Here is a 27,295-nt window from a genome sequence, read left to right as displayed (position 1 = left end):
GAGGGAAAAGAGTTTTAGCTAATTTGGTGTTGCTAAAAAGACAATCAAGATACAGAATGTCATTGCTCCTGTCCCAGGACTTTGTTTAGACTTCTTGGAAATGTATTCAAAAGGAGGTGGAACCTTCCTGGTGCCAGAGACAAAAAGGTTGTGCACTTTTAGCACCTTGCTAACATAGTTCCTCCTTGGAAAATTGGGGACTGGTGTTAATTTATGTTCATCAGTTGGGTTGATCTTACCATATCAAAGGTGTATTTCATACTCCACTCTGCTGAATAAGTATTTCTTTTAAAAAATCAAGCCAATTCTGGTTCTATTTGCATGAAAGTATATAAAATCAACCATGAGAAACTGAAGTTGCTTGAGGGGCAACTATGTGAACTTGACATTTACTAATGTCATAAATGTACTGTTTTCTGTCTTGATACCCCAATTGTGAAGTTTGGTTTTTTTTTTTTTTTAAGACCTCCAAGCTGTGGTGAGTGTCATAAGGCTCCAGAACAAGTCACTCCCAGGGAAACTGAATAATTTGAGTAAAGTAGCTAGGTATCCCCTGCCATCTGCCAGCTAAGACATATCCTGATAGCTTGAATTTGGGTGATTTAGTTTTCAAAATAGATAACATATTTCAATATTACCATAATTTTCTAATAAAAAGAAGAAACAAGAGTAAAACAGATTTCTCTTCTGGCAAGTAGTGAAAATGATGCTTTCCATGCAATAGAGTCTGAGCTCTCTAAGATAAGCCATGTAGTTAAGATTCTCATCAGATAGCTGGGCTTGGTGCTACACACCCATAATTCCAGCTACTAGGAAGGCTGAAACAAGAGGATCACTTGAGCACAGGAGTTGGAAGCCAGTTGATTGACATAGCAAGATCCCATCTTAAAAAAAAAATGATTATCAGAATGTTACAAGTATGATGTTCTTGCATAGAATCTTAAGTTTGGGGTGGAATAGGCTTTGGACATGTGTTTCTATTGGCTCCTCCCTGGGTCCCTTTCTCCAAGCAGAATCATCTGGTGTTATCTGGGTTGAACCACAAGGCACTAGCCATTAAGGGGACTGAGGCCAGGCAGGCAGTTTAGGATGATGTTTTGGTGACATGATCGTAATCCCATATTTTGGACAGGTACCCCACCTGCTTAAGTGGTTATTAATATTCCATGAATTCTAGACCATTATTATGTTGAAAGCCCTACAATGCTACAGTCCCCCTCAGTGAAGTTAGTTTGAGTTGATCACTATGAACAACATTTCACTGCCACCCCAAAGGAAATAGTCTTTGAAAAAAATGTTTAATTTTAATTAAGTGGCTTTAGCCACTTGATTTCTAGAACATCATAATTTAGAATATGCTGTGTTGTGTGTGAAAGAAAAATATTTTCTTAAGTCTAACAAAATTTAATAAATGCTTAACATACAAAAGCAAAAGATTAAAATGTCCCAAGCAGGTTATGGCTGACCTGCTAAGGTGGATCTTGCTCGGAGTTGGTCATGGAGGGCTGGGTGACTTCCTACCACCTGTACTATCCCACCTGGAGGGATGGTTCTTCTGGGAGGTGAAAAAGTCCTTTCTGAAAATGAAAATCATAAAATTAAAGTTATAAAGTAACTACAAATATAAAAATTTGGGTTTTTTAACAAAAAAAACAATGAAAGTTTCTGGAATAACTGTATAATAATTATCCATTACAGAAACATAAATACACTGTTGGTAACTAATACATGATTCCTGGCAAATAAATAGTAAATTAAAATCTTAGTAGAATATAGCTAAAACACACATGTAAATGCAGTCTGCCCTCCATATCTGGACTGTGGGTTCTGCATCTGTGGAGTAAACTAACCTCAGACTAAAAATATTCAGGAAAAAATGTTGCATCTGTACTTAACATGTACAGAATTTTTTCCACTTGTCACATTATTCCATAAACAATAGTTGTTATGCTGATAACAACTATTTGCATAGCATTAACACTGTATTGGGTGGTATAAGTAATCTGGAGAAGATTTAGAGTATACAGAAGGATGTGCATAGGTTATATGCAAATATGGCACCATTTTATATAAGTGTTCTGGAAAAATCCCCCACAGATACTGAGGTAGGATTATAATCTATAGAGTCCTGTTTCCTAAGATAAATAAGTGATATATAATCTAAAGGATTTTTCTTCTCCCTGTTTTGCATTTCAACAAAGTTCTATTTCTTGGCATCGTCAAAAGAAAAAGGTTGGCCAAGACTAGAAGCGGTCCTTTCTCATGTGGGAGACCTTCAGCTAAAGTTATAAATGTTGCAATACAAATGAACATTGCCATGTGAATTCTGTCAAGTAAGGAGGGCAAACTGGAAAATTAGTTATGTTATATATAAACTTCAAAGTAACTCTGGCTTCGTGGAAGCTGTGCCTCTTAAAAAATAGCAGTTTACAACCTCCTAGAATTTATTTACTTTGTGTTATCTGTTAGGTACTAGTGTATTTTGGAGAAATGACAGGGCTGAGAAGTGAATGAGTATTTCCTCAGTGCATTTTCTCTCTTTTATCCTTTTCCTGAAGATGGCAGCTTGTAGCTTCTTCTGTCTCCAAGAAGTCACTGTAGGACAGGTATGGCCTCTGGGGTTCTTAGAGAAGGTCACCTCCTGCCAGAACTCACTTTGCTGTTGGATGAGAGGCCTCCATTCCCCTCAGAGGCTGTTGGTAGGCTGACTAGAATCCAAGGCTCTCTAGGCAGGCATGGGCCTGAGGTAGATGAAAATTATTCTTCCAAGTACTGAAAGAGCTCCTGAACTCTCCTAGCTCTGCTGCCCATAAAGCTGAGGTGAGAATAGTTGCAAGTTATTCTGGGTTTTCCCACTAACATTTTGGGAGGAGTTTTACCCACACCTGGTTTAGACCATGACATGCTTGCTTCTAAGGACCAGAAATATGTAGCAGAGAAATGGTTGGCATTTCCCTGTTTCTCAGAGAAGGCCTGGCCCTCAGTCAGAGCCATGAGCAGCCTTTAGTTTTTATACTCCCTGTTAACCTGGAGTTGGATTTTCTTGCTGGCACTCTCCTTCCCCTTTCCTGTCCTTGTTTTGACAGGGAAGAAAATAAACCTAACTGGTGATAAAGCCGGGAGTGCTGGCTGTTGACCACAGCCTCTCCCCAAGTCTAGCACCCGCTCAGTAGCAGCCGGCCCTTCTGATTGGTAATTAGTTGGATGGGAGTTTTCACAGGAACCTCCCCAGGGAGCCATTTCACCAAAGAGTAACCTCTTGTCTAGACCATACACACCATAAAGTCATTGCTAGCTGGGATTTCCACATGACAAAGCAGCCATAGAAACGACAGCCTCTAGTCTTCAAAGGCCTGAGTATAGAGTGCCCATTGTGGAACCCTACCACTGCACCCAAACAGACCTCTCTCCAGGACCGAGGGAAACTCTCCCACCAGATCCAGCATCCAAGAGTAGACACTTTGCTCATGATTTCTAAGTTTACATCAGTCTAAACAGCCTCGTCATCTCCTTGCATTTAACCCCCATTCCCTACCTGGCATTTCACTCTTACAACTAAGCTTTAAGAAAGATCCAGCTTTGCTTGGCAAAGCTAATTATTAATTAATGAGATAAAAGCAATTTAATACTTGACATTTTTTTAAAAACTAAGCTGGCAAAACTTACCTAAAGAGAGATTAAAAGGATTCAGATTTCTAATCCAGTGCGCTTTCTGCAGTAGGTACTTTAGCAGAATCCTGACAGTTGTCGTGATGACAGTGTTATTGGGTCTGGAAAATGAAAGTGGGTGCACTTCAGAAGACGAAAGGCAAAAAGAGGGGGCGTGGCCCTTGAAGCCCTGGTCAGGTGCTCTCCTGAGCATAGGGACAGAATCACATGTCCAAAGCCAGGCCACAGGCCAGTAGGTAGAGCTGACTTTTCAGAAGTGCTGTTAAAAAAAACAAGGTGGCCCACAGAAGAAAATAATCAGGAGTTATGATTCATTGAATAAGACAGTCACAGCAGCAGGTTGAAGCAAGACCCTCTGGTCCTTCTACCCACTGTAGCAAGTGGCATTAGTGAGCAAGCCACTGGAGTTGTAAGAACAGCAGTAGTCACGATGTGAGGCTTCCAGAATGTGTGAGGCACTTTGCTAAGCAGATTGAGCATCATTTGATCCATAATAGAGACAGGAAGATGAGTGATGTAAGTATTTAGCTCCACGTCACACTGCCAGTACGTTCTGGTGAGTGGGTCTTAACCCAGATCTGCCTTGCTCCAGAGCAGCTCCTGGGGTCTCTCCACCCCCGCCCCTCAGAACTTAGGAGGGCCATAACTAGGAGTGTGATTCTTTGGTGTGGCCTTCCATGGCACCAGTTCATCCTCTACCCATTGCTGGTTTTCAGGTGTAACTTAGAAGTATTTGAGCAGACATTTGAGTTCCTACTATGTGCCCAATATATGTACAGACAGGGGTAATGGACAGAGAGACAGAGTAGCCCAGAGACATGTGGAGGAGACCCATGGTAAGATCCATGCGGGGGACTGAGCTTTCTGATAAAGACCATCTCCGTGGACTTTCTTTAGAATCAAGATGTGGACCACCTCTGCCATGGCATATGGTGTTTCAAACGGAGTTCCCAAACTCTTCCCAGTGACCTGGGGGCATCTGAAAACTGTGGCTCCTTGGGACCCAAGACCCCAGATCTAGCGGGTCAAACCCAGAGCTAGCCTGGGAGTTCAAGCCTCCCACAGCACCTGGTGCCCCAGCGCTGCCTGTCAACACTAGGCCATCTACTTGCCAAGTCCTGCTTGTTCAGGTTTCCAAGGCAAGTCTTAATGACCTGCCTCAGAAACCAGTTTCCTGCCCAGGGGCAGAGTCAGTCCTACATCCAGCCATCTCTTGCAGGTATCACTGTGCAGGATGCTCTCATACAGTCAGACTGAGCGAATGAATGAGAATATGAAGCACTGGCACAGGCCGTGCTTCTCTGGTGTTTTTCCCTAAATGGCAGGCGTGTCCTCCTAAGCAGGGAACCTTGAAAGAAGAACATTTCCTGAAGTGACAGGAGCATTCCCATAAATCAGTGTTCTTCACAGGACCTAAAGCTCGGATGTCTGTCCAAATGGTCCTGTCCTCATAAATCGGTGGGTTGGTTCTGGAAATCCCACGAGTCTGGGCTTTCTGGAGAGATTTATAGCACTTCCTGCTCGCACTGAGGCCAGGAAAAGCATCGCGGCTCCCTCGGTACTTCTGGGTTTTGTTCCTGTGGGGGTGGTGAGGGAGGGAGAGGTGTGCTGAACCAACACCCCTTTGAAAGAAAACTGGCCAGACTGATTTTCCAAAAAGCCTCATGTTCTACAAAGAGTATAACAGCTTTCTGTCCTCTGCCCATCTCTCTTTGGGGAGTTTCCTGGACTCAGCCCCTTCACCCCAGTGGATCCTGTGGTGTGGGAACAGGGCCAGAGCTGGCAGGAGCTCCCAGGCCCGTTCCAAGGCAGACCCAGCCTCCACGGCAGTTAGCCTTAGACCTCTAGCAGCAATGTCCTGTGCTAAACTCAAGATTAATTCATCAACACTGAGTTGTACAAGTTCTTCTAAACTGTTAACAAGTGGCAAATTAATTACCTCTTAGCCTGACCAAGAAAAGGGAATAATTAAGATGACCATTCCAGTTAGAACCCATGGCTGGCAAATCTGTTTGACCAAATTGCATGTTACAATATATTGATAGAGTTGCATATGATTAATTTTAGTCATAATAATTGCATCAAAGTGTCTGCAGCTACTTAGCAACCGCATATCAGACAAGAGTTAGAAAATGTCTGACCAACTCTCTGGAAGACAGAAAAGCAACTGACAATAATATTAAGGGAAGGCCCAGTGTTGAGAGCTATAGTGCAGAGATGAGTGGAAAAGAATGGCTGCCCACAGCAGGTGGGAATATGGCTAGGAGGAGAGTCCTCAGAAGACCAGGCCAAAGAGCATTAAGTGCTATCATGGTCAAAAAAGGCAGTGACATCTACTTGGGAACAATTCCATTAGCAATTACCTGAGGAAAGTAGCATTTGAGAGAGGTTTGCCAGGATGAGTACAGGGAATGGTGGGCATTGTGGGTTCCAAGCCAGAAAACCTAGCCAGATAGCTTAGCACAAAGACGGCTGGGGTCCTGTGTTGGTGTAGACACCAGTGAATTAGTATATTAGATTCATAAAGCATACATAGAGATATAAGACTTACATGCCACATTAGGAATTTGTGTTTTGTGGAGTTGGAGAGGAGGGCCATTTTTAATATGAGAAGTAGCTAGTGCTACCAAAGAAGCAATATGAGGATTATGGCTATTTGTGGGAATGTTAGCATGGCAGCTAGAGGACACAGAGCCTGGAGCCTAGTTTATCAGTTAGGAGGTTATTTCGATAGCCAGAGTGAAGACCTTGTAGGAAATGGATTTGACTTTCCTGATGAAGTTTCTGCACTGGTGACGGGAAATGACTTGATGTGGAAGGCTTTTCAGTGCTGTTATGCATAACACACAGATCCCTCCCAGTTGATAGAAACCTGCCCAGTCTCTCAATATAAGTAAACCTCGTAGACGCTGGAATGTTTATGTTTGGCCCAAAATGGCTCTGGTTTTTTACACAGCTGTAAAATGTATTTAACTCCCAAATATAAAGCACTTCTTGACTACTGTTTCATAGCTTCATAAAAAGAGGCTGGGTTGCGTAGGTACTTTTTGTTGTCATCCCCTATCTTTTTACACAAATCTGTTTCCTGATATTGTTATTCCAGCAGAAAATAATTGAACCCAGTGTAAATACCTTTTTTTTACAAGCAGCCATAAGAAGAAAGCCCCTAAAGACAATAAGGAGCCTCTGCGTTTATATTTTTAACCCAAGATCACAGATCTCACTAACAGGGAAGCAAAATTGCTTTAATTATGAATGTTTTTCATTGTGGTTGTGAGTGTCAGTCAGTAACAGATGTTCATTTTCCCTAGCTCAACTGTTTTTAATTCTTTCTCAAACATGGAGAGAGAAATCTTTAAACATTTGCCAAAGTTCAATTAACATCCCCTAGCTAAAGGTGGAAAATGCCCTACTTTGTTTTTTCTCGGCCGTATACCTGCTCCGACTGCCTGTGCCACGGAGCCCAGGGAATGATTCCAGCTGGCATCAGTTTATGACTGCAAAGTTAATTTGCAGAGAAAGCTTTTGGCGGGAGGGGTCTGCTCGCCTTTTATATATTTACTTATTTACTTTTTTCAGTTATAAATAAAATTGCACTATAAAACATTGCAGCTTAATTGCAGGAAACCCAGTGCATTTGGGGGGAGGGGATTGTTGTTCTGCAAGTGGTTAATAGCTTGTTTTTGTGTATTTGGAGTTGTAGGAATCATGTGTAAGAATATATTTACAGCCCAGGCTCTGTGACTTGGTTTATCATGTTTTTTCTGTGCCATGTGGAACAGACGGCTGTTCGTTATTGAAAGGCCTTTTTCTGTAGAGAACAGGTTGGGGAGGGGTAGTTGATACAAGAATACCTGAGGACTTCAGACACCCTGTGGGTATAAAGCTTGAGCAGCAACAGTTTGCCTTAGTGCCTCGGAAGTATTTGAGCTGCATTTGCTGAATTGAGTCCTGTGTGTGGAGAACATGCAAAGATAGGTAGCTCCGGTCCTCTAAGGCAGAAGAAGGTCACCCACCAAACCACACACTCTTCATACACTTCTAATTCTAGAACCCATCCCTCAAAAATTGGGGCACCATATAATTTACATTGGGGGTTTGGCTTCCTAAACCATCACTCTTTAGGAAAATGTAGTCATGAAAAACTTTTTTCTTGGATACCCAAACTTGTAAGTGATGTCTCTGAAGCAATTGGATGTGACCACTTACAAACGCCTACTGTGGAGTCCTCTGTAGTCTCTGAGGATGCAGTCCAGTCGGAGATCTCTTGTCTCCATAAAGACTTGCTGATTATCTGTTCATTAAATCTCATGTGGGTAACTGGAAAATACCTCCTACATAGGCTGTCACACATTAAATCTGTGGGACAATGACTTAAAGAACTTGCAAAGACTTGATGGTTTGTCTTGAGACAAAAAGGAGCTCTCTGCATACAGAACAAAACAAAGCATGGGGCCAAGTAGCCAATGGACCTGAGCTGATGGACAGGAGGTTGCTTAAGGTGCTTGGAATGTCTGTCACCTTACAGATGTCATGACCCCATTGTCACACAGGGCTGCCTTTGCTTCCCCAAAGTCAACCTGCATGTTTCTGAGCCTGGACCAACTTGAAAAATGAACCATTTAGATTTAGTGCTGGTCACAAATCAATAAAACTCTAAGCCATTGTTGAGGACAAGGATGAAGCAGTATTCAGTTTGCAATGATGTGAGAATTTAGAATTGGAAAACTTTGCCCTTTTTTTTTTTTTTTTTATTTCCCTTGGGACCCAACTTCCACCTTCACATTGGAAGGACCGTTTACATGAAGGGTGTAAACCTCCCTTACTTATGTATTCATGGAGCTCCATCTACATGCATAAGATTATCACTGGGAGCTTCATGAACTTGGTCAAAGTTATCTAGGAAGCTTTGCTGACTACTCCGCAGTTTTCAAAAGCACTTACCATTTGAACCTCACATTCAAAAAAATAAAGTGGTGCTGTCTGCATAGACAAAAATTCTGGGCAACTGGGTGAGTTTGGAACAGCTCACGAGCAGCCTCTGTGACATGGGGAAGGCTGGTCACCTGACTGGCAAGTGCTGGTTTCCCATTTGTGTGACCTGGGCAGCCACTGGCTAGACCTTGAAGGGCACTGGTGAGCCAGTACTGGACCTCCACCCCTGCCTAGGCCTTTGATGAGTATATGACAGGGATAGACCTCTCTAGACCTGACTTGATTTCCGTAAAAGGGGAGGTTGGCACAAAAGACCTGAGGTCCTTTTGGGCCTTGGGTATGACCCACTGGTGATACCACGTACAGTTGAGCATGGATGCCTTGACCACAAGAGGTGGGCTGATGGCAGTCTTGGGATCACAAGTATAGGAAGGATGCACACAACAGAGTCCAGGCCCTCTTGGAACTTAAACCTGATGTGGAGGACTTACCTGATGTGAAAGGCCACATTGTGACGAGAGTAAAGGTAAAAGGCTAGGAGCAAGGGAGACACGCATGCCTTGGGCCAGAGGAGAACAGAGCGGGGAGGACAGACCAGCAAGAACCCAAAGAACAGTGTTGCTGCAGAGGCTTTATAAATATGGTTAGGGAGACAGGGCCAGATAGCAGAGGGACTAGAGAGTGAGACACAGAAATCCAAAAAATCCACAAAATTTCCCTTCACTTAGCTTGGAGGGTCAGACTTGGTAGAAGCACCACTTCCTAACTGCAGAGGGGAAAAAAATGGCAGGTCAGTGAGATATCCTTTGTTGCTGTGGTTCTATTTCTGTTTTTCCTGGACAAAGCCTACTTCCTACCACAGGCTGAAGGTGCTGGGTGTATGTCTTCCTGGCCTGCCCTCTCTTGTGTGATTCCCAAAAACAAGTCAAAAACAGCCCCTTAGGTCTTCCGTGGGATTGCCACACAGGGAAATGACCCACACAGAGGGCCCTACTTGGGCTCAGTGATCTGACTGTAAACAGGGGGAGGAAATGGTGGGGAGGTGCAGAGCTGATGCCATGGCTATTTACTCTCCAACTCAGGGCCAGGGAGACCAACTGTCTAGGATTGCCAAAGTATCTGGTCTAGCCTTGTCTGTTATAATAAAAATTGTTATCTAAACTGGCCACAAGTACTTTGGGCAGATGAGAATTTAGGCAGTGGATAGCTTTAGAGTCCTACTTCTAAATATGGCATCCATCACACTTCACCTAAGTCTTTGGATGGAGTAGGTCTTCCCTTATTTTAATTGTCACTTGGGAACTGGTAGGTGTGGTTTATTTTCAGATTTTAATAGATATCTAATAATAAACACTTAGTCTTATTATTAAGCCATGGGAAACCTTGCTTATCACTGTGTGGCATTTATGTGGCATCCTCTATTTATCAAGAGACTGTGTAAACAGTCTGTGGATTTGCAGGTTGATGGTGCATGTGTCCAGAGCAACCCTGAAGGTGAAGAAAGGTGAAAGTGGAGGAATGGGACCTGTAGTCTGGGGAAGAAGAAAAGCTGTTGTGCTAGAGGCACAATGTAGACCTCAGCCCAGGTCTACATTGAGCCCCTCCCTCTGCCAGACTCCGAGAAAGGCTGTTCTGTGCATTAGCTCTGTCCTTGTCATGTTTAGCCACTGTCGTAGCAATCACCTTTCATGTGTGCTGACTGTGGTTTGAAGGAAGCCAGTACATCTCAGGTTTCACTGTTGGCAGTCTGAGTCCAGGGCTCCTGCTCTGATCCCAAGCCCACTTCTCTGCTACAGGTAATGTTTGTAAGTCACTGCAATAGGGACATCTCAGAGCCACTTTTGAAATCAGATGGGTCCAGCATAAAGAAGAATCCAGTCTTCTGAGAAAGAGGCATCATTCCCTTGTCACAGAACACATGCCATGGCTTGGCAGGGAAGTCGATGGAGCCACTGACCAGGCCTGAGCAAGCAGCCTACATGGGGTTGGACAGCAGGAAACACCTGTGAGGCTGACCAAGCGCATCAAGAGAGGGCAAATGGATCTGGAGGTAGTGCAGGTGGCAGGGTTAGAGCAAGCTCCAGTTTAGACACAGCACAAGTAGGCCAGCACAAGCCTGGAGGGAATGGGGAAAGCCAACAGGAGCCAACCCCAAGTGGGGCACAGCCACCGCATGAGAGCTTAGGTGAGAGCCTGGCAATTCACAGCTGTGGGAGCAGAAACAGCCATGCCCATGACAGCGGGCAGGGGAAGTTGGTCTGTGGTGCCAACTCCATGGTTCCTGGGGCTCTGCCACTGATCTCAAAAAAGCCACTGAGTAGCGTCCATCATCCCACCTGACTTAGTGTGAGAACAAACAGGTTCAGTAAAGAGGCTCACATACAGAGCCAAATGTGAAGCAGTAACTGGTCTGTGCACTTAGGTCCCTCACTGACTCTTTGGATGGGGATCTTTAGCAAGAAAAGAAACAGGGAAATGTCTAAGATCACTGAGCCAAGCTACTGAAAGAGCCAGCCTTGGAACCTGACAGTCAGGCCCCAAAGTGTATTCTCTTGACTGCGTGAGATCCTGCCAAGGACATAGAAATGCAAGGAAAAGAGAAGCACCATCACAGTAGCAGGCACTCATACTAAGACCTTGACCTTCCAAAGCCTGACTGACACTGTGCATAAGAGACACTGGTACAGGAAGAAGGAGCACGTTTGAGAAGAGCACCATGCATGGGGCAGGCAGCATTGTCTGCCTCTTGCCTGGCCTGTGTTTTCACCCTCCCAGTTTCTCCCAATCACTCTTATGAAAGTTGGCCACCCATGTGACATTTGACCAGATTTAAAAGCAGCCCTGATGATCATGAAATCTGCCTGGTATGAGCAATATGTAAAAATGACATTGCAGTTGCTCTTAGGAAGTTGCCTGTTACAAAGCCAAATAGCCTTCTTAAAAATCAGAAGCACTCTCATAAAATTCATTTTTCACACGGCCCCTGCTGTAGCTTCCACATGGAACCAAGTGTGAAACTTGGCTTTTATGGCAGACCTCTGAGATCTGCATGAACTTCCAGTGACTCTCACAACATCATTCCCCTGTTGTGGTACATTTTCATGTTGTGTGCTGTGTCTGGGAAGAGACAGTTACTTGGATGCAGTTGAAACTGGTGTCTGTTGGCAGGCCCTAATTCTTTCTCATTGTGCCCTTTGTCACAGTTTTTCAATATCCTCCGTTCTCCCCTTGCCAACCCTCCTTTTGAACTTTCTTTCACTATAAAGATACTCACCTTATCTGGAGGGATGAGCCCTACAAGTACAGAAGTGTTTTTTTTTTTTTTTTCTTTTTTCACAATTAGGACGGGAAACACCATACCAATAACAAGCCCCAGAAGGTGCTTTGGCTGCAGAGAAAAGACCCAGAACTCTGACAAAGACAGCATGCGTTCTGCTTGCATTGTGCTCAGATTTCCTGTCATTAAAAGTGGGCATTCCTCTTGGATCTGGGCCCCCTCTGACCTCCCATTGCCTCCACAGTGTGTTAACAAACTGTCTGGGTGCCCAAGTCTTGCATTGCACACCTCAAGGCCAGAGAGACAGCATGTCTTATTCATCCCCAGGTCTCCAGTATTGTGAGTGAATTAAGGAAAATATATTTGGCAATATTAACCTAAATTTGCATTTTATTTTCCAACAGCTTTCAAAGTGAGGATCCTAAACTGCTGTATTAGAAATGTAAACTTGTCTTAGGCATTTTGTTTTGTTTATTTTATGCAGATTATTTCTTTTTGGGGGGCAGGGGTGGTTTCTGGGTACTGAACCCAAGGCCTCGTACTTGTGAGCATGTGCTCTACCACTAAGCAACACTCCCAACCTCCTAGCCAGATTATTTCTTGTTAGCTTTGTTGTTGATCATTTCTTTTAGTCCCAGATAATTTTAAATAGTGGTTGAGATAATAATGCCAACCAATGCAAATAGAATAGATACCTATGTGCCAGAAAGCAGTCTGAACACCTTAATCATACTACATCATAGTCTTCGTAGCTGCCCAGGGAGGTTAACTCCAGTATCATTCGCACTTGCAGATGAGGAAACATAGCATAAAGAGCAGTCTGAGGCTGCTGGGTGGCCAGAAGGAGCCAGAATCCTCACACTGGCAGCTAGCCCAAGGTCCTGCCCTCAGCACCTGCTCTCAGCCCCCTCACCACAGCCTCTGGAAGGTTTGGGGTTTTTTTTGCAACTGTCTTGTATTGTGGTTGGCAGATTGTGATCTCCGATCTCATCATCAATGCAGTGATCCCTTTCATTTTATCATATAGAAATAGCAGTATCTATTAAATTAGCATAATTAGACTAAGCTAGCCTTGTTCACAGATTTATTACAAGTAATTTTGACCACATGCAGTCAAGAAATAAAATCAAAACAAATTTCAAAAACAAAAATCTTAAATTCCCACACATTCTACAGCTCAATTGATATGGAGAAGCTCTCAGTCAGTCCTGTGTTACCGTCCGTTATGTTAAAATCATTGTGTGATCTGAGCATTTCTCTGTCCTTAACTTTGTAAAAAATCCATCTCTCCAAAAGCAAAAGCAAGGTAAAGTAAATGTGGGTAATTCAAGTGATTTTAGTTTTGTTGAAAGGCCTCATGTTTTTAGAAGAAGTTGGGCATCATGATAGGAAAAATGAACCAACCATCTGCAGCACTGAACTTTATGCATCCTGACCATGCGTGGTTTTTCCTCAGCAGGGGTCTCCTTGAAGCCATATGCCAGCAGATATCAAGGGTCTGTTTGTACCAAGAACAAAATAAGACATTTTGTATATAAATACCTAAATGTGCTGCACCATGCAGCACCATTGTTCCATGCCTCAGGCTCTGCAATGGATTTCTGCCACTCCACAAAGATGAGCTGAGGGTCTGCTTGGGCCAGGCACTGGGCTAGGAAAATGGAAATAAGTACTTCCCTGTGGAGATTCCCTGTGAGTAAGAGGAAGATGGAGAAGAGAAGTCCGCCTGCCTCCCTGGTGCTCAGCCAGCCACATCTCTCCTCCTATGAAGACTCCAACTCCTTCACCGTTAGGGCTGGGCGCTGTGGTTCCCCCAGTGGGCCTGGAACTCTGGCTCTGGGAGACCACTCATCTTTCATGGGCACAGCCTGGGCCTCAAGGTCTGAGAAGGGTTTCCAGGACAAATGACAACAGACATCAGGTTAAAGAGGACAGAGGAAGGCCAAAGAAAGAGTGACAATGCATGGAGAGGAGAAATAAAGACAAACCATGATGTCTCTTCAGAGGGGTGACAATGATAACAAGAAGTCCTAGGACATCTCATAGCAGAAATGAAGACCTCTGTAGATAAGTCAAAAAAGATTTTAGAAAAGTCACCCAGAAGGAGAAAAAAAGGAAAATCAGAAATAAAAAAAATTGTAAATGAGAAAATCTGCAACCAAAGAAATGACAGAAAATATTCAGACACATGGAGGCTGAACAACACATTGTTAAATGATGAGTGGGTCATTGAAGAAATAAGGAGAAAATAAAAATTCCTAAAATCGAATAAAAATGAAAATACAACTACTTGCCAGGAACTTTGGGACATAGCAAAGGCAGTGCAATGCTAAGAGAAAAGTTTATAGCTATGAGTTACCTTAATTAAAATGTCAGGTTGGGTGTGGTGGCCTATGTCTATAATCCCAGCTACTCAGGCAGCAGACATTAGGAGGATCACAATTCAGCAAAAATTAGCAAGACCCCATCTCAACCAATAAATTAGCTGGGTGTGGTGGTCCACTCCTGTCATCCCACCTATATGGTAGGCATAAATATGAGGCCAACCCTGGGCAAAAAATGTGAGGCCATATCTGAAACTAAAGCAAAAAAGGGTTGTGGTGTGGCCCAAGTGATAGAGTATCTGCCTTAGCAAGCATGAGGCCCTGAGTTGAAGCCGTAGTACAGAAAAAAAAAAAATCACACAGATCTTAAATAACCTAATGATGTACCTCAAACTCAGAAAAACAAGAACAAGCCAAACCTAAATGCAGTAGATGGAAAAAAAATCATACAGATAAGGGCAGAAATCAATAAAATGGAGACAAAAAGAATGATGCAAAGAATCATTTAAACAGAATTGTTTCTTTGAAAATATAAACAAGATTGACAAATCCTTAGCCAAGCTAATCAAAAGAAAGAAGAGAACACCCAAATTAATAAAAGCAGAGATGAAAAAGAAGATACAACAAATGCCAACAAAATTATAATCTCATTAGGGAATTCTTCAAAACTTTACATTCTAATAAATTGGAAAATCTAGAAGAAAAGGATAAATTTCTGTATACAGATGATCTGCCAAAATGGAGCTAAGAAAATATAAACTGCTTAACAGATCTATAACAAGCAGTGAAATTGAAGCAATAATAGTCTCCCAACAAAGAAAAGCCCAGGACTGGATGGATTCACTGCCAAATTCTACCAGACCCTTAGAGAACTAACACCAATGCTCCTCAAGTCACTCCATAAAATAGAAAGGGAAGGAACATTACAAACTCACTCTGTGAAAACCTGATATCAAAACCCAATGAGGACACACAAAAATTATGGACCACTTTCTTTGATGAACATAGATACACCAATTCACAATAAAATACTTGCAGACTGAATTCAACAACACATTAAAAAGATCATACACCATGATCAAGCTGGTTTCATTCTAGGGATATAAAATGGCTCAACACATGCAAATCAACAAACATAATACAGCACATACACAGAATAAAGAAAAAAATCACATCATCTCAATAGATGCAGAAAGAGCCTTGAACAAATTCAACATCCCTTCATGACAAAAGACCTGAAGAAACTAGGAATAGAAGAAATCATCTCAACATAATGAGATTATATATATATATATAATATATATATATAATAAACTATAGCTAACATTGTACTAAATAGGGAAACAATATAACCATTCCTTGTAAAGTCAGGAATGAGACAAGATTATTCACTGTCTCCATTCTTGTGCAATATTGAGCAATAAAACAAGAAAAAAATAAGAGGAATACAAATAGAAAAGGAAGAAGTCAAATTATTCCTATTTGCAGATGATATGATTCTGTACTTAAAAGACCCTAAAGACTTCACCAAAAAGCTCTTAGATCTGATAAACACTTACCAGAGTACCAAGATACAAAATCAACATACAAAACTAAGTAGCTTTTCTATATAACAACAGTGAATAGGCTGAGAAAGAAATCAGGGGAAAATCCCACTTACAATAGCACCCCTCAAAATTAAATACCTGGGAATAAACCTAACAAGGAGGTGAGAGACCTCTACAATGAAAAGTATAAAGCATTAAAAAAACAAATTGAGAAAGACAATAGAAGATGGACAAACTTCACATATTCATGGATTGAAAAAATCTGTATTACCAAAAGCAATCTACAGGCTCAATACATTCCCCATTTAAAAATCCTAATGTCATTCTTCACGAAAATAGAAAAATCAATCCTAAAGTTCATCTGGAAGCATAAAAGAGCACGAATAGCCAAAGCAATCCTGAGCAAAAGGAGCAATGCTGGAGGTATCACAATACCTGAGTTCAAATTATTCTACAGAGTAGCAAAAACAGCATGGTACTGGTACAAAATCAGATATGAAGACCAATGTAATAGATCAGAAGACACAGAAATAAACCCACACATCTACAGCTGTCTGATTTTTGGCAAAGGAACCAAAAATACACACTGAAAAAAAGGCAGCCTCTTCAACAAATGGTGCTGGGAAAACTGGTTTTCTGCATGCAAAAGACTGAACTAGAGCCTTACCTTTCCCCTGTACAAAAATCAATTCCAAATAGATCAAATATCTTGATTAAGACCTGAAAATTTGAAACTTCTAGAGGAAAATATTTGAAAATATAGACATAGGCAATGATTTTTCTGAGTAGGACTCCAATTGCTCAGGAAAGAAGAGCAAGCATCGACAAATGGGATTGCATCAAACTAAAAAGCTTCTGTACATCAAAGGAAATAATCAACAAGATGAAGAGACTGCCCACAAAACTAAGAAAATCCTTGCAAACTGTTCATCAGACAAAGTATTAATATCCAGAATATAGGAAGAGCTAAAAAAACAAAACCCACAAAAGATGAAATAATCCAGTTAATGAATAGGCAAATGAATTGAATAGATGGTTCTTAAAGGAAGTACAATTGGCAAATAAAGAAATGTCCAGCATCCTTATTTATAAAGGAAATGCAAATCGAGATGACACTGAAATTCCGTCTCACTTCAACTAGAATGGCAGTCATCAAGAAGACAAACAACAAATGCTGGCAAGGACTCGGAGGAGGGGAAAGAGCTCTTACGGCGGGTGCTATGTGGTGAGTCCTCAAAAACTAAAAGTAGACGTAGCATACGATCTGCCATACCATTCTTGGACATGTATCCAAAGGAGTGTAAGTGAGCACACAAGTGATACCTGCACACCCACGAATAACACTATTCACAACAACCAAGTGTGTAATCACCTAAGCTCCAGACAATGAATGGAAAGAGAAAATGTGGTATAGATACACCATAAAGTATTGTGCAGTCACAAAGAAGAATGAAATTATGTTGCTTGTAGGAAAATGAATGGGAGTGGAGATCACCATTCTGAGTGAGATAAGCCAAGCTCAGAAAGACAAATACCACGTTTTCACTCATGTGGGATCAAGACCTAAAAAAATAAGAATATGACATGATTGCAAAAGGGGGAGTGTTTGAGGGCAGAAAAAGGGGGATGGATATGATCCAAGTACATGATATCTATGTATGAAAATGGCATAATGGAACCCACTAAAAACCGTTTAAAAGGAGGGAGGAGAGAAGGGAGTTAAAAAAAAAATGTACTAGCAGGGGTGAAGTTAATCAAAGCACGTATTATTATGCATGTGTGGAACTATCACAATGAAACTCCTTTGTACAATTAACTTATGCCAATAAAAACTTACATGATTTAAATTTCAGTATCGGCCTTCATAGCTTTATTGGAACACACACACACAAATAAGGTCTGGTCCCCCCTTTATCAAGTTTATCATCTCTATCATAAGGATGTAGTTGTATTTTAGTGTGCATTAATGACTTAATTGGCAATCGAATAATAAACTAAACTGGGAACTTTAGGGAAAAAATTACTAAGTGCAGGCTGGGGGTGTAGCTCAGTAGTGAAGCACTTGCCTAGCATGAGTGAGACCCTGGGTTGGAGCCCTAGCACTGCAAAAAAAAAAAAAAAAGGAAGTGATAAAAATATTGGAGGATAATCCAAACTTCTTTGAATAATCAAACCTCTTTGAAAAAGCAGTTCCACAAATGAAAGAGAGGAAATTATGTACATATTTTTTTAAATCAAAGAAATCCCTAGTACTAAAGGGCATGAGTTGCAGTGAATGAGTCCCCAGGACTACATGGCAAGGAGGGTGACAAGGAGAAGAGAAGCTACTGGGCCTCCCAAGTTAGGAGTGTGGCATGGGACTCCTAGCAGCCCCCAGATGGGAGACTTGGAGCCACACCTGGACCCCAGGGGCAAGGAGCATGGCCTCCCAGGCATCAAGCAACCAGAGTGAGGGGAAGACAACGACTCCCAGACATTCCAGGTGGCGATTTGCCTCCCATTCCCTAGGCAAGAGCAAACAAAGAAGAAGACCTCCGGAAAACAGTCAGGCTTGGGGAAGAGGGCAAGGGAGGCCCCAGAATGGTGATAAAACTGAACCCTAGGACACCAGTTAGGATTGGAGCAGAGAGCATGGAGGATTCCAGGAAAGAGTCTTTAAGGGAAAACATAAGGGAAGGAAGGAAAGGGAGTTTAAACATAAGGACCGTTTGGAATGAGTTCCAGGAAGCAGTGCAGTGCACTGGATAGAAACCCAGGCTCAGAGCCAAACAGCAGGCTCCTCAGTCTGTCGTGGAGAGCTTTGTGACCTTAGATAAGTTACTTTGCCTCTCTAAGCCTCTGTTTGTCACATGAAGAGAGTCTTGCTAGATGTGATGATGCATGCCTGTAATCCCAGCATTTGGGAAACTGAGGTAGGAGGATCACAAATTCAAGGTCAGCCTGGTCCATGGTAAGACCTCTCAAAAAACAAATAAAATTCCTGTTGATGAAGCAAGCAAACTTTGACAAAAATACCCCAAGTTCAGCCCAGACAATAAACAAAGGCTCCGTTTGAATCATTTTGTTCTGACTGACCTGACCAAGAATGAAAACCTCCATTTTCTGCTGGCCCAAGATCAGCTCTTCTTTCTTTCCTTCCTTCCTTCCTCCCTCCCTCCCTTCCTCCCTTCCTTCCTTTTTCTTTTTAAAAATTATTGATTGATTGATTTTTATTGATTATTTTTGTTCTTGAGATAGGGTCTCTATGTGTAGCCAAGACAGCCTCCCTCCCACACCAGGGGGAGCACTGGGATTATACATGTGCACAACCACACTGGCCTCCTCTTTCATTTAGGTCTCACCAGGTTCTTTAATCCCAGGAAGATAAAAGCTAAGTATTGAAATAATGAAAAAACATGTTGGATTGCTAGAACCGATGTGTGTAATAGTACAGATTTTGTAGTCATTGTGATCACTTGTTTGACTTGTCTATTTTTAAGATATTTTAAAGCATAGCTACTAAAATGTAAAGTTGGTATCATTTTGTTGAAATTTATAAAATTTGACTCAGGTTGTAATTAACATTTAAATGTATTAGCATTTTATTTTAAAATTATATTTTGACTTGATCATTTAATAATATCTGAATATTTAGAAATATTTGTTAAATAAATAGGTAGAAACATTTAGCATTAAGCCAAGTACAAATAGTTCTTAACTTTTCTTATTTAAAAGCACAGTCCTTCAGTCATTAAAGATATAGGTGTTAGGTTGCTTCTTGCAGTGAGAAGTCATTTGGGGTGCTTAAGCAGGCAAGTGAAATAACTTAAGATCGAAGGGGGTCAAGAGTGGAGGCTGTATAATCTTGGGTCCTCTTCTACTTCTAAGCATATTTACTCACTATTCATTCAATACACACATGACAGTTGGCTCCTTATGGTGCAGGTACAGCCCTGGGCACTGTGAGAGAATCAAAGACAACGACCAATAGCCTGCAAACACTGCAAGAAACTAGCATAGGGTCTAGCAATCAGAAAGTGTGAAGCCCTGTTCTGACTTGGAGAACTGGGACCAATTCCTCAGCTAAGGAGGAGACAGGGAGAACAGCATTCCAGGATTGAGCTGAAGCCCAATCCTCACCTCCTTGAGGAAGTGAAGAATTTTCCAGGCATGGCAGAGCCATTAATGTATCATTCATCATAATCATCTGTTGGCAATTCATTTAGACTATTGTTGCTTCAGCTCTGATAAAGTGGGTCAGTATCAATAAACCTAAGTTACAGTGACGAATCTGTAAGCAGCCAGGCAAATGGATTTGCCTGAATTTGACACCCCAGGAGAGTTGTAATTTGCTGTCACTGCAGTTCTCACTTTGGCATGAATATTAATGATCTGCATTATGAGAAAAAATGTGGCATATTGGATTTCCAGAAAGAGTTGACTTATTTACATCTACATGTCACCATCTCATGTTTAGAACAACAAAGAATAAGAACAGAGTTGAGCCATCCGCAGAGACAAAGGCTTCAGCAAAGGGAAGCATGGGCAGAGGTTGGAGGAGGGCATGACACTTGAAGTCACACTTGTGGCAAGAGTGCAAGTGGCAGAAGCAATGACAGGGCTCAGGAACAGTGCTGTGATTCCAGATGGGCAGCCACCAACAGGTGTGCATAGCTGTGTATGGTGGTTCCAGGCCTCCTTGGTTTTTCATGCAACTCACAAAACTGATGGTTTTTTCTTTTTGCCTCCTTTGCAACAACCACTAGAAGTTTCCCAGCTGCCTGTGGAAGGTTTTGTCTTATCCCAGAGTCTTCTCTACTAGTCCTGCTCATTTCCCAAACTGAAATGCCTACTGGTCAACTGGACCTCCCTAAGGCCTCTCAGCTGCCTTGTTCCCAACTCAGTCCTCAGTGGGGGCTATGAGATGTGGTGTGGGTACAAAAGTGGAATATTTAATACAAGAAAGATTAGTGGCTGCTAATTTTTACACAACATGCCACATTAAGTCACTTTTCCTGTAGTACCTCTAACATTAGTGTGGCCCTGTGCGACTCCACACACTGTACTCATTTTTCTCACCCTAGGGCATCTCCAGTCTTGCTTTATCTGTCACGTTGTTGTCCCCCTCTTACAGACTATGCAATCTGAAAATAAATCAAAGGAACACAAACTTTGGAACCAAAGACTGAGAAACAGTCTGAGTTGGGCCTGTGTCCAGCCAGTGACATTAGGTGCATCCCAGCTTTTCTGTTTGGTCAGGGCAACAGAGGCTGACAACCTGGGAAGCCACCCCTCCCAGATACAGGCTCAAGGTAACACCCTGGACCTAAATAACAAAGGCATCTCTCAACTCCCTCTGTTTCAACAAATTCACAAAATTTCCTCATTCTTAATCAGCTACAATTTTAATTTAGTAAAACAAGTAAGAGCAAGTAAATTGAAGTTCAAAGGAACAATTTAAGGAGCAAATGGTTTAAGCAAAAAGTGGACAAAAAAACCCAAAACAGCCCAAAGGTCATTGTGCTCTAAGCACATGCCTAAAACCTTCACATAAAGTCCGTTTGTGCATTAAAAACTAGCAGGGAATATAGGAGAACTAGGTCAGACCCTCAAAACCATGGAACTTTGTAATCAGCTCTCTGGCTTCCAGAAGAAATAGCTGCTTCAGGCTGTGGGACAGTTCTCTTTGATGAAAGGGTAGCATTTGGGTACAGTAGGACAAGTAAGAGGAGTGACCCCCCACATGCACCTCTATTTTAAAAATGAGACTGCCCTGGAGAGCAAGACAGAAAACTGCTCATGTGATGTTTTGTTTCTTTACCAAATACTCCTTTTAATGTTCACCATATGCATGCATAAGCACTTCTGAAAACAGGAGCTCAGTGATCTGAGGGGAGGAGGTACCCTTATTGGCCCATTTCATAGATAGGAATCTGAACCTCAGAGAGCTGGTGTCGCTTCCCTGGGCCCACACAGCTTGTCAGTGGCAGCACCAGGGCTCCCTCGGGCACTTAGGCCTCAGCCAGTGTCCCCAGCCTCCCTGGAGATGGGAGTTGGGGACATACTTTGCTCTACCTTACTGAAGAAGAGCCAAGGCAGATGGGGCTGGTCTTCACAGGCAGTCCGTCCTGTATTCTTCTAGTAAGGATTCCCAACCATTTTAGAAGTATTTTTTAATTTCAAAACAAGGTTTTTCCTTTTTTGGTGATAATGTTGGTTTGAACCCAGGGCTCACTTTAGCAAGTGCTCTCCTACTTGATCCACCCCCCAGCCTCTTTTTTGCTTAAGCTATTTTAGAGATAGGGTCTCACTTTTTGACCAGGATGGCTTACACCACAATCCTCCTATTTTATGCTTCCTGCTGTCACTGGGAGGACATGTGCCTGGCACCATGTGCCATCGAGGTGGAGTCTTGCAAACTTTTCTTTTTTCCTCAGGTTGACCTTGAACCATGATCTTCCTGATCTTAGCCTCCCAAGTAGCTAGGATTATGGGTGTGAGCCACCAGCACCTGGCTTTAAAACAGGTTTTTATAAAAACATTATTTTAGGACCACATGCAATGTTTCACACCTGTAATCCCAGCTACTCAGGAGATGGAAGTAGGAGAAACAGAGTCTGAGACCAGCCTGGGCAAAAGTGTGAGACCCCAGCTAAAAAAATAAAACAAAGGCTTTAGAGGTGTGGCTCAAATGGTAGAGCACTTGCTAGGCAAGCATGAATCTCTGCTTCATACCACCAAAAAAAAAAAAAAGCCACTTTATTTTATATGTGATATGTATTTATGTTACTACAAGACTGATTTTCTTACATGGTCTTTTATTTTGCGAGCACTTACTACACGTCAGTCCTCTTATGCAGGAGTTCTATAGACATGAATTCTAATCTTGCACCAATTTCATGGAAGAAAAAACAAAAGCCAAGTAGCCTGTCCCTCAGCTAAAGGCCAGCATGTGAACCCAGGGCTGTGGTGGCTCGTCTTTGTTCTAGGACAGAATGAAGTATAAACAGGTCCATCCTAGGGAGGCGATCTGTTTCACCTAAGGGCCTCGTAGTGTGCCATGACTGGGGGTGCGCGTCACAGTTGGCTGGGTCAGTATCCATTTCTGCCTGCTGTCCTTGAGCCGTAAGTTCTGTGGTCCCTGCCTGCCCTGCTTGGGACTGGAGGCCATATGGTTTCCAGGCAACTGTGTACACAGGTCAGTCCTCAGGGCTTGGTTCTTTTTGATCCAGTGGAGTTTTGAAGTTTATCTTCTGCCGGGCTTCATTAAACCTCAGTTGTTGGAGGTCCCCCAACCTGTAAGCTGTAAATGTTGCATGGCTCTTGGTATTTCAGGTTAACAAATTAGCCCAATTAGATGGGAAATTAGTCACTCTGACTTTCTGAAGTCACAGTGCAGGAGATTTGCAAACTAGCATTTATAGTTTTCTAACAAGCAATTTAAAGGACACCGGCATGTGGCACTTGTTTAAGAATAAAATGTCTTCACCAGTGCCCTACTCAGAAACAGATTTTGAGATTTGCTTGCGGACAGACTGGAGAGCCATGGCAGATCCCACCTCTTGTTGTCTGGCACCAGCATTTCCAAGCCTGGTCTGCACTTGGGGACTGTCCATCAAGTACAGCAGGGTGACTGAAACCCACATCTAATTCTAAAGCCTTATATTTGCCAAAACATTGTTTCTGCACCCAACCATGCTCCTGTGTGTAGGCTTTAAAACAGACTGAATTCCACAAGTGGTAAATGGTAAGAACCAGCAACTTGGAGGAAGTTGAGAGGGATTCAAGGAGGCTGGCAGGCTGCTAACTTTAGGGACAGAGAAGCAATGTGGGAAAAAAAAATGGCATCCCTAAATAGCTAATTGAGGACGTAGCAGTGTCTTAGGCTCACGGGGCTGTTCCCTCGTGTGTGGATCAGTGATGGTAATCCCCACCTTGTAATGCACATAGCGTGCCTAAAACATAATAGCCACTCAATAAGCATGAGGCCCCTTCCTTCCTGGATCCTTTCAACTTCTAGCCTCAGATGCCAGCATCACTGTTCCTGGCTCAACTGCTCTTCAAACAATCTTATTAATGCCTATTAAAATGAAACCCAATAAAAGTGCCAATATTTGGTGTTGAAATAATTAATGTAGCAGAGTGAGCCCATGAAGCACCCAGGCAGGCTCCTGGTGCAATTTAGCCTCACACCTGGGGGATGAATTTCACAACTGTAATTGCTACCATATAATTCTTATTAACGTCGTGCCATAATTCCTATTTATTCCACGGGGCTTGTAAATGCATTAGGACTTGTCAACATATTATTTTACACTGTTTATGATCGGTAGAGTTATGTCCTTTGGGGCTGGATTGTGCAAAAGCACAAAGTAAATGGCTTTGGGTCTCATTAAAGAGCACAAAGTGGCTGCTTGTTGAAGTGGTTCTTGTCTCTGCTGTCCTGGACAGAAGTCAGTAAAGTCGGTTCCTAATGGAATTCTGAGCAGAGCCCTCCACCTTTCTGAGTACAGAGAATCTGTCTTCTTGTCAGAGCTGCATGGCTGTGATGGCTCAGCCCTGCCATGTAGGTGACAGGAAGGTGAAGGAGACAGGTGCATAAGGAAATGTGTCCCCCTCAGAAGCCCGACCTGCCTCCTGGCACTACAGCTTGACCTCTGCCCCCCTTGTTCCATTAGAGTATCCCCCTTTTGATTCCAAAATACTTCATAGACTTCCCAGCTTATAGAGCAAAAGATCCACAGTTTATCTCCAGTTAAATGTAAGTACCTAAAAAGTACAGAATGTCATTCCCTCAGAGCTATTTGCATTTCAAGGCTAGGAAAGCATAGAACTAAGGGGACAGAATGTGGATTGGGACATCAGGCACTGGATGAGTGTAGAGAGGGGTCTGATGTCGCTGGTCGTCTGTGGTCGGGGCATCCCCGGCCATCCGACCCAGAACTGAGTTGAAGGCAGTCCTTGCTCAGCTGGGAAGCCTTGAACCTGCTCTCTTCCCCCTGGGGCTGTCTGAGGAAGAACTGCAGTCACTCAGAGCCTGGATGCCCTGTCCATGCCCTGCCATTGCTGGTCCTCCCATCCTGGGGCAGCAGGGGAACGTGTGGGATGGCCACCAGTCCTGACAGCCCCGGTGCTTCTCTCTGCTCCTGCAGGCAGCGAGTATGACGAGGAGGAGGTGGATTATGAGGAGTCAGACAGTGATGAGTCCTGGACAACCGAGAGTGCCATCAGCTCCGAAGCCATCCTCAGCTCTATGTGCATGAATGGAGGAGAAGAGAAGCCTTTTGCCTGCCCGGTTCCCGGATGTAAAAAGAGATACAAGGTAAAAGAGGGCCACTTGGTTGGCATAACCTCGTGGAAAAAGGGCAAGTTTTTGTAGGAGAGCCACCCCTCTTAGTTCTAAAGAGAACTCATGGGCAGCAGGCCCTCACACACATGCACCTGGTACGGCCCTCAGGGGAATGCTGGCTTGGGGTGAGGTATTTGGTGGGGTTTTCTTTTGTTGGCCTGGGTGGGAGTTGAAAGTCAAAGACATCATTTGTTGAAGGACCATGTCTTTGACATTCTTCAAGTTCATGTCATATTGGGAACCTGTCAATATATTAATGTGGTGCTAGGCGCATAGCTCAGTGGTCCAGCCTGTGCTTAGCAAGCATGAGGTCCTAGGTCTGATCCCCAGCACAGCAGAAAAAGAATATCAGATGTGCCAACCTGCTTATTTGCCAAACACCCTCCCCAGTAGATAGCTGTCCAGGTGGTTCACAGACCACTTTGAAGTCACAAAAGCCCCTGCGGCTCACAGATTTCTTTGGAAAACATGGTAAGGTGCTTCCTTCCCTCACTGACATGAAGGGGATCAGGAGAAAAAAATGGTTTGGTTTTTCCTCCAGACTACCCACTTCCACTTCCACTCTACCCACCCGTGTCTCTGTCTACAGCCATAACTCTGCAAGTCCTAACAGTTGGGGTGCTGTTTTCTATTAAGAAAACTCCTAACAACAAAACAAATGCCACCATATTCAAAGTGGGGGCATTTTAAAAAACACAATTGCAGGGCTGGGGAGTGGCTCAAGTGGTAGTGCGTCTGCCTGGCAAGCATGAGGCCCTGAGTTCAAGATCCAGAACCACCAAAAAAAATAATTAAAATTGCAAGCTTTTCCCACAAGGTGTTAGCAACTCTAAATTTAAACTCCAATCCTGAGATAGAAGTATAAAAAAATCACAAACATTCCTGGTACTCAGTTTGGAGAAGAGAGCCTGAAAATCTCTTCTCCAAACTGAGTTTCCCAGCCGTCCTTCACAGCTGGGAAGACGTTTCAAAGCCCACCAGCTGGTTGTTTTAATTACCGAGTACCTAGCAGTTTAGGAAGTTATGTGAGGAAATGAGAACAGGATTGGCTCTCTCTGGGTTCTTGTTCCAGTTCTGTCATTCAGCAGTTGTGAGATCTTAGGCAAGTCACTCATGAGTTTAATCAGCTGACACAAAGTACCCAGTAAAAGTTCTTGGTAAATGTTAGCATCCTTCCCTGCCCTTTCAAAGCTCAATTCCCTTTTCAAAGACCAGAGGAATGAGGACCAGAGCTAGGCTGGGGGTACGGCTCAAGTGGTAGAGCACAAGCTCCACGCAGAGTTTAGCCTCTAGTGAAAAAACAAGACTTGATACATGTTGCTTGCCATTATGTCTTTGATATTTTTGGAAGGTCAAACTCATTTCAGGATTGATGCGGTCGTAAACTTCAGGGCCTCTTTCTAGGGCTCTGCCTGCGTTCCCATTGCTTACACGTGAACCATCTGAATTGACTTTGGGCTAATCACTGTGATAAGGGTACCCTGTGACACTTGGGAACATACTCAGCCTGAGCACCAGAGAAAGGAGTGATGACGGTGTGGCAGGTTCTTTGGCCAGATGTGCACCTGGCTTCCCATTTTTTCCAGAGTAATAAAGCTGATGTGTGAGTTGCCGTTTTCCTGTCTCACAGTCAGACACCAAACACAATGTTCACATTCAAGCTGGGAACAGGCCGCAGTCTACTGGACTCGCCTCCACTCAGCCTTGTCCCACACCTGCTGAACTCTGGCTCTGGTTGCACATTGGCCTGGCTTTAGCAATGTCTGGTTTCAAACCTCCCCTGACCTAATTAGTAATAAAAGCTCAGGCCTGGATGGAGTTATCTAAGCTCCGATGCTGTTGCAGTCACTCTGCCTTGTTGCATCTTGGTAAATGCTTATTTTGGCTTTCTCTATTTTGACAAGGTGAGCAGTAGCAGGCATGGGGCTAAGTGTATTTACGATGATCCATCTTGCAACACAGTCCCCATGAAAACAAGGACATGGGATGTTCAGGACCCTTTCCCCACTGAAAAGTGCCCTACTCCGTGCTGAGTGACAGTCAACAGGCAGATGCACATTTCTAGCATTTGGAAGCCAGGGAATGACTTTCCGCCATGTGACTCCCTTCCCAAACACGCTGCACAACTAACAGCAGTTATCTTCCACAGTCCTTGGAGCTGACCAGCCAAGCAAGCTAGTTCTTACCTGGATGCACATGCTTTAAGCTGGCGGCT

The 27,295-nt window shown here is 43.1% G+C and overlaps 1 protein-coding gene and 1 long non-coding RNA gene across 4 annotated transcripts in view; one reads left to right on the top strand and one right to left on the bottom strand.

Annotated features, from left to right (window-relative positions):
- The window catches only part of LOC141420717 (uncharacterized), a 59,813-nt gene extending 54,251 nt beyond the window's left edge, over nucleotides 1-5,562 (bottom strand). The window contains exons 1-2 of one of the 2 annotated variants that reach the window (XR_012445256.1): nucleotides 3,667-5,562; nucleotides 1,467-1,577 (exon numbers count right to left, since the gene is read on the bottom strand). This is a non-coding gene — a long non-coding RNA (uncharacterized lncRNA). The remainder of the gene's footprint in view (nucleotides 1-1,466; nucleotides 1,578-3,666) is intronic. The other variant, XR_012445257.1, reaches the window with a different exon arrangement.
- The window catches only part of Jazf1 (JAZF zinc finger 1), a 303,551-nt gene that overhangs the window by 270,014 nt on the left and 6,242 nt on the right, over nucleotides 1-27,295 (top strand). For both annotated transcript variants that reach the window (XM_020180022.2, XM_074065195.1), the window contains exon 4: nucleotides 24,884-25,053. In XM_020180022.2, coding sequence (XP_020035611.1) covers nucleotides 24,884-25,053 — 170 coding nt within the window. The remainder of the gene's footprint in view (nucleotides 1-24,883; nucleotides 25,054-27,295) is intronic.

This window comes from Castor canadensis, chromosome 2, assembly GCF_047511655.1.
Source record: "Castor canadensis chromosome 2, mCasCan1.hap1v2, whole genome shotgun sequence".
NCBI classification, from domain to species: Eukaryota; Metazoa; Chordata; class Mammalia; order Rodentia; family Castoridae; genus Castor; species Castor canadensis.
The sequence above is the reverse complement of the archived record's forward strand: the minus strand, read 5'-3'. Positions and strand labels throughout refer to the sequence as shown.